This window comes from Pseudoliparis swirei, chromosome 16, assembly GCF_029220125.1.
Source record: "Pseudoliparis swirei isolate HS2019 ecotype Mariana Trench chromosome 16, NWPU_hadal_v1, whole genome shotgun sequence".
Lineage (NCBI taxonomy): Eukaryota > Metazoa > Chordata > Actinopteri > Perciformes > Liparidae > Pseudoliparis > Pseudoliparis swirei.
In genome coordinates this window covers 2,162,791-2,170,803 of record NC_079403.1, presented here as the reverse complement: position 1 = coordinate 2,170,803, position 8,013 = coordinate 2,162,791, and the positions used below count along the sequence as shown (strand labels likewise).

Here is an 8,013-nt window from a genome sequence, read left to right as displayed (position 1 = left end):
ATTATTATTGATAAAGAGGAATCAAACCACCATATCTGGTGACCTGCAGGTCACATGACCAACAGGAAGAGAACGGCAGCAGTAAACACAAACAGTAAACAAGTAAACAAACAGTGATAACAATGTGCTCTTTCTCTTTTAAATCTATTTTTTGGTGTCATGATATACATCCATCAGGTGTGTATTAAGAATAAACATATAATATAAATAAAGATAATAAACATGTAGTTTTATTTACCTTTTCTTGACTTTGAAACAAATTACGTTTTAAATATATATACTTTTATATATATTGTTATATATAGAGATGTTTCTATATATATAAAAACATATATAGATTAAAAATATATATCTATAAAAAATATATTAATATATTTTATAGATATATATTAAAATATATATAAATATATATTTGTTAATATATATAGATATATTTATTTTTTTCCAAAAAAATACCAACATGTTATGTTTACAATGATTTTAAAAAAGATCAAAATGACAAACATTGCTGATTTATTTCCTCTCATTGAACTGATCGATACATTTAAACAAATCGATCAATTTAACTAATCGGATCGTTTAAAAAATAAAAAAGAAGAAAAAAAACTAATTCCATTTGCCGGAAAAACAAATAATAATATAATATTTCACCACTTATTATATATAAAATATTGATCATCCTGTATCGGCTCTCTAGGTAGTTACCATATTAATAAATGATGTAATATTAATTAATAATACACAATGATGTTAAATTAATTAATAATACACGATGATGTAATTTAATTAATAATACATGATGATGTCATTTTAATTAATAATACATGATGATGTCATTTTAATTAATAATACACGATGATGTAATATTAATTAATAATACATGATGTAATACACGTGGCAGCATGTATTTTTAGCTTATCGTCCTCGCAGTAAAAACACAAACATACAATAAAATAAACGTGTTTAGAATATTGTGATCAATGACGAGCCTCATTATGGGATGTCCTACCAACTTATATTAAAACCTCATTTATAGAATATAAATTAATTAAAGTTTCATTTCAGTGTTAAAGGTTAAACATTCAGAGGTCGTTCCTTTTCTCTTTTCTCCCAAACCGGTTCTCACTGGACGGCTCGGGTTCTACCCAGAACCCCCTGCTTCTGAAAAAACTTTTATTTTGGAGGCGGTGGGTTCCACATAGAACCGTTCTCATCCAAAGAACCCTGTTCTCTTGGAAGAAAGAGTTCTCCAAGGGTTCTAGATGAAACCCATCAGGAACCCATCCAGGAGATTCTTGGTTGTCGGTAGAACCCTTTGGATGGTACTCGACTTAACCGTTGAACTATAATAAAGGGTTCTCTGTAGAACCCTCTGGGTGGGTTCTTGTGAGGTGGAAAGGTTCTGGATGAAACCCTCACACAGGGTTCTGGGTGGAACCCTTGTGTTGGGTTCTAGGTTAAAAAAACCTTCTGAACAGGTTTCAGGTGGGGAACCCAAAAGGGTTCTTCTTTGAGAAAAACCCATCAGAACCCTGTGGTTCTGATCAGCGTAAGGGAACCGGAGAACCGCGGTCTCCTCCAGTTCCTGTGTGAGTCCGACTGACGCTCGCCGGTTCTTCAAGTTCTGGTCCAGCAAAGAGAACCCGATAGTCCATTTGGGATCCCTCCATTTGGGATCCCTCCTCTCACGGCGACGCAGCTACACACACACGTCACTTCATCATCTTCATCATCATCTTCATCACAGTGGTCATCAAGTTACAGACACGCGGACAATATTGCACAATCCAGAGTACACACAGCTGTGAACTCTGGCCCACTTTGCACACGCACACGCACACACGCACACACACACATACACACACACACACACACACACACACTGTCTCAAAGTTTCTGGATTCTCTCTTTTCATCATTTTATAAAGGAGCAGACCAGAAGTTGGAAGTTGGACCTGACTGGTTGCCATGACGATGATTATTTTTAATCTCAGTTCCGTTCATTTTATTTAGTTTCGAAACATGGTTTCAAAATGTGTCGTTAAAATAAAAAGAAGATTTTTTTCTTTCTTTGGATTAAAAATGTTTTGGTGTTTCTTTTGGAGACGTGTTTGAGCGCCGGGGGGGGGGGGGGGGGGGGGGGGCGTGTCTTTGTGGGTGTGGGCGTGTCCCTGTGGGCGTGTCCCCGTGGGAGTGTCTTTGTGGGCGTGTCCATGTGGGCATGTCTCTGTGGCCGTGTCCCTGTGGGCGTGTTTCTGTGGGCGTGTCTTAGTGGGCCAACAGGAAGTCTTCGTTTGGATTTTAAATAACATCGGTTTGTGACTCACACGTTTAGTTGACCCGAAAATCTGAATCACTTTGATGATGTTTGAAGTGTAAAGTAAGGAGCTAACGTTAGCTAACGTTAGCCCACAGAGGAGCTCCACCACGGTCACATGACTCCACTCAGACTCTTTAAGATCCACCAGAAGGTTCTACACCGGAGGACTACATGTGAGAACCCTTCTGGATCGGATCAGATTTCAGACGTCGGAACCAGAACCACGTTGAAGTCGCGGCCGAGGAAACAGGAAGTCAAAGAAACAGGAAGTCAAGAAAACAGGAAGTGCAAACAGACCGACTCCTTTCTGGGTTTTAAGGACTGGGTTCTGCAGTAGACCACGGGCCGCCCTGAAGCCAGGACCACCATCCTGAAAGCAAGTTACCTCTCTGCAGAACCAACGGGGGTTCTCCGGTACCGGACCTTCTGCTCCAGTCGGCGCCACAAACCTTCTTCTTCTTCTTCTTCTTCTTCTTCTACAGATTCTGGTCCAGCCAGCGGACGTAGTTGTCGGCGCTCCTCCGTCCGACGCTGGACAGAACCGGCGCGAAGGCGAACGCCATGCAGCCGTGGAAGCCGTCCTCGTAGTGGTCGCTGGTCACCGCGACGCCGGCGTCCCTCAGGCGCCGGACGTACATCAACCCGTCGTCCCGCAGCACGTCGAACTCGCAGGTCATCACGTACGCTCGGGGCGTCGCCCGCAGGACGCCCGGCTCCGCCAGCAGCGGCGCCGCCCGGACGTCCAGCAGCTGCGGCACGGCGAGCGTCACCTGCGGCGAGCCCGTTTCCCTCGCCACGGGCCGGTAGTGCTTCCTGCGCTCCGCCGGCAGCAGAGCGGTCCAGTCCAGCTTGGAGCGCGCGGCGGCGGCGGCGGCCGGCTGGTCCAGGGAGCTGTGGTTGTTGGCGAGCAGGACGGGCTCCAGGGAGGCGTCGGCGCCCAGGTACTGCAGCCAGAAGCGGGCCATGACGGGCCGGTAGAGGATGGGCACCGCCGCGTTCTGCTGGTAGGACGGCGTGTAGAAGTCCAGCGCCTGCAGCACCGGATAGATCAACGCCTGGACCTTGAACTTCACCGGCACCGTGTCGTCTGAGCTCAGCTGTGGACACAAGCGGCAGTTTAGCCACGCCTCCAGCCGTAGACCACGCCCCCAAACAGTGTAGCTCCTCCCCTTTATTTGCCTACCTCTTGGGCCACGGCGGCGGCCAGGTTCCCCCCGGCGCTGTCCCCGGACACGCCCACCCGCCCCGGGTCGATGGCGTAGCGCTCCAGAACCGGAGCCGACAGGAAGGCCCGTGCCGCCGCCAGCGCGTCGTGGTACTGGTCCGGGAACACCGCCTCTGGAGCCAGACGGTAACTACGGCAACGGGAGGAGGAGGAAGACGTTAGAACTACAAACTGTTTTTTATTTTGACGTCATCCAGATTCCAGACAAAACGTATTAAATTAAAATTTAATTGGACGTAAATACATATAATATATATTTACAAAAAATATATATATCTACAAATATAAATATATATATACAAATATATATAAAATATATATACATATAAAATATATATAAAAAAATATATATATATACACACATATATATATTTGTATATATATACACATTGCATTTATAATAATAAGACACCTGCAGCATAAATAAACGTACTCCACCGATATGACGACCGCGTCCAGGTCCTCCGACATCTTGCGACACAGTCTGTCGTATGACCTCATCCCTGTGAAGCCGGAGCGATGATGTCATACGTAAACAGTGATGAACGCTTTATTCATCGTAATATTTAAATCTATATAAATATATAAGTACTCACGCGCGCTGCCGAGCGCCCAGCCCCCTCCGTGGTAATAAACGACCCCCCTCTTCGGCCGCCCGCCCGCCGTCGGCCTGAAGACGCGGGCCGGCACGCCGCCCAGCGAGGAGTCGCTCACGTGCACGGCGGAGCAGGAGCGAGCCCCCACCTCCTCCACCCACGACACCACCTGGTTCAGCAGGTGGACCCGGTGGCACACGCCCAGCGCGTGAGCCATGTCGCTCTGCACCCAAACACAGGGGAGGGATACATCTCTCTATTTATTTATATATATTATAAATAAAAAAGCATTAGAATAAAATGTTAACATTCTCCTTTGCATTTAAAAATATTAGAATGAAGTGGAAATATTCTCCTTTAAATAAAATATGTATCTATATATATATTAAAATAAAGTGGAAATATTCTCCTTTAAATAAAATATATATATTAGAATAAAGTCGAAATATTCTCCTTTAAATAAAATATATATATATTAGAATAAAATGGAAATATTCTCCCTTGAATTAAAAAAAAATTAGAATAAAGAGGAAATATTATTCTTTATTCAAAAAAATATATATTTTAGAATAATGTGGAAATAGTCTCCCTTCCATTTAAAAGATATTGGAATAAAGTACAAAGATTCCCCTTTCCATTGAGAAAACATGAACAATGATGATGATGATGATCATGATGATGGTGGTGATGATGATGCAGGAAAGAAGAAGCAGGGCGTGGAAACCGGTTGAAACCGGTTGTTCCACCACAGCGCTATAAGAGTTTGGGTGTGAACTGTGGCCCTGAACACAACATGTTGTGTTCATGACCTTTGACCCTAACCCGGTCAGAGGTCATGAGGTGTCACGTGGTTGTGTCCTGTCCTCTCGTATGAAGGACAACACAGAGTTCTTCTTCTTCTTCTGCAGTCGGTACGATGTAGAGTATTAAAGACTGGAAAAGGGCTGTTACTTTACATGTCCTCCTCCACCTCCACCTGTCCTCCACATTTCCTCCTCCACCTTTCCACCTGTCATCCTCCACCTGCCCCCCCCCCGCCGCTCTCACCGCCTGCATGAAGCCCCGGATGAGCGCGTCCAGCAGCATCAGCTTCCCCGGCTCGCTGACGCCGCTCGGCAGCGGCAGGTAGACGTAGTACGAGGCCGCGGCCAGCAGCGCGGCGCCGGCCAGGCGGAGCCTCATGGCCGCGGAGCGGCGGTCCTGTTGCCCCGGTACCTGGAAGCCTCCCGCGCGCACGGGATCCAACGACACCGGTGAAGGCGATCGGTGGCTCCGCCAGGGCACGACCAAACACGGAGGAACGACCCGGATTTCAAAATAAAAGCCGGGACTCGAATGTGCGCTCGATAAACTGAATGATGAAGCGAAAAACATGCGGAAGCGATCTTATTTTGAAATCGTGTTACAGGAAGTAGTATTAGCCTTGCGTGATGTGGTTGCTGATGGGAAACGTAGTTCGAATGTTCTTAATAAAAAACTATATACATTAAATGTATTTATATATACTTAAATGTACAAAAAGACAAATGGCAATGATAGCATTATTTTAATTTTATTATTATTAATATGTGTATTCATATTTGTCATTATTATTTGTTAAAAATGTAATACAGAAACATTAAAAAATACATTTCGTATATATTTTATTTTCATTACTTTAATGAATATAACAGTAATTGTAAATGCCCACGAACTAAATGTAACCATGTTAACAATGATTAAAGTTTTTTTTAAAGCCATATTAGAAACATGCCTCTGTCTGAAATATTCATCATATTCATGTGTGTGAAACCCGATGCAGACAGTCACCTAGTCAAGCGGAACGCATTATTTTACTGTGGATGAAGTCTGATCTGACTTTCTCCTGTACTCCTCTGGATATTTATTGAAACAAATGTTTGATCTCATGAAATAATATATTCAGTATGGCTGAATTAACACATTGATGAAGCTCGGCATCTTTCTCCATAACGTTCAGGAACGAATACAAAACGCCTTTCCCGTTGACCATAATGCACGGTTCTCTCCTGTCGAGCAATTAGCCACACCTGCCTTCAACTGCTCTCACCTGTGTCCAGGTAATCAACGAGGGAAGATGGGAGATCTTAAAAATAGCTCTCTTCAATCACTTCCTGTTTTCATCTTGCTCCAGTTGTGTGGTTTGGTAGGAGCTGACAGCAGTGGCATCGTGTCACACTGTCCTGTACCTGAAGCCATGGGGTTTCTCTTGAGGTACGTTTTCAACGTTATTCTGTTTAATTGTTTACATTGTTCCACTCACTCGTAAAACACAATAACTCTGGTATGTCTTGTTTAGATGGTTTCTGTTGTCCTTGGTAACTGTTGGAAGGCATCAAGCGAGTGGTAAGTTTAGTCAAGTTGTGAAGCTCCTGACTTGGTTGTGTTCATGCACTAACATGTCTGCTCTACAGGTTTTAGTATTGGATCTGCTGAGAAGATCGAAGATAATGAAGTGCCAGTTGCAGGCTATCGAACACATTCCAGGGGCATTAAAACTGGAGACAGATCTTTATGGCGCACTAGGCTTTTTGGTGGTGGCGGTTCAACCTCAAATGATTATGAGGCAAGTATACAACGGACAACTAATGACTGAAGCTAAATCTCAGCAACCACATGATCAGTCTGTCAAAAATCCACTATTCATTTAATTATCATCAACAGCCACAGGTCGCGGAGTCTGGGTATCGGCCCCAGCGGCAGGTGCCCCATGTTAGCCAGCGTCCCCAAAAGCCTAGCTATCCTCCCCGGCAGCCTCAGCAACAGCAACAGCAGCAGAAACTTGATTATTCTGCACAACAACAGCAGCAGCAACACCAACAACAAAAACAGCAGCAGAAACAACAACAGCAGCAGCAGCAACAACAGCAGCAACAACAACAACAACAACAGCAGCAACAGCAGCAGCAACAACAACAACAACAACAGCAGCAACAACAACAGCAGCAACAACAACAACAGCAGCAGCAGCAGCAGCAGCAACCTGATTATCCTGCCCAGCAGCCTCAGCTGGCCTGCACAGGTGCCGCCCCGGTTGCCCAGGCAGCCTGGCCATCTGTATCCGCAGCAACAGCCACCAAAGCCCCAGGTGCCCCGGATGCCTCTCCAACAGCAGGTCCCCCGGTAGACTGGCCGTCCTGGCCGTCCTCTCCAGGAGCAGGTCCCCCAGTAGACTGGCCATCCTGGCCTTCCTCTCCAACAGCAGGTCCCCCAGTAGACTGGCCATCCTGGCCTTCCTCTCCAACAGCAGGTCCCCCAGTAGACTGGCCATCCTGGCCTTCCTCTCCAACAGCAGGTCCCCCAGTAGACTGGCCATCCTGGCCGTCCTATCCAACAGCAGGTCCCCCGGTAGACTGGCTATCCTGGCCGTCCTATCCAACAGCAGGTCCCCCGGTAGACTGGCTATCCTGGCCGTCCTATCCAACAGGAGATCCCTCGGTAGACTGGCCATCCTGGCCTTCCTCTCCAACAGCAGATCCCTCGGTAGACTGGCCATCCTGGCCATCCTCTCCAACAGCAGGCCCCCCGGTAGACTGGCCGTCCTGGCCTTCCTCTCCAACAGCAGATCCCTCGGTAGACTGGCCATCCTGGCCTTCATCTCCAACAGCAGGCCCCCCGGTAGACTGGCCGTCCTCTCCAACAGCAGGTCTCCCGGTAGACTGGCCATTCTGGCCGTCCTCTCCAACAACAGGTCCCCTGGTAGACTGGCTATCCTGGCCGTCCTCTGCAGGAGGTGCCCCAGCAGCCAGGTCATCTTCTGTAGAAGGAGCGGCAGCCGGCGCCCAAGGTACCCCGGCATCCTGGACACCCTCCGCCACCGCAGCTGGTTCCCCGGCAGCCTGGCCGTCTTCCGAG

The 8,013-nt window shown here is 46.5% G+C and overlaps 1 protein-coding gene across 1 annotated transcript in view; it reads right to left on the bottom strand.

Annotated features, from left to right (window-relative positions):
* Nucleotides 1-5,637, bottom strand: part of LOC130206521 (neutral cholesterol ester hydrolase 1-like) — a 5,766-nt gene extending 129 nt beyond the window's left edge. Inside the window, exons 1-5 of the mRNA XM_056434536.1 lie at nt 5,188-5,637; nt 4,141-4,363; nt 3,978-4,047; nt 3,503-3,674; nt 1-3,416 (exon numbers count right to left, since the gene is read on the bottom strand). The exon at nt 1-3,416 is cut by the window's left edge and continues 129 nt beyond it. Of these exons, the coding sequence (XP_056290511.1) occupies nt 2,796-3,416; nt 3,503-3,674; nt 3,978-4,047; nt 4,141-4,363; nt 5,188-5,514 (1,413 nt within the window). The 5' untranslated portion in view covers nt 5,515-5,637 and the 3' untranslated portion in view covers nt 1-2,795. The remainder of the gene's footprint in view (nt 3,417-3,502; nt 3,675-3,977; nt 4,048-4,140; nt 4,364-5,187) is intronic.
* Nucleotides 5,638-8,013: the final 2,376 nt, after the last annotated feature.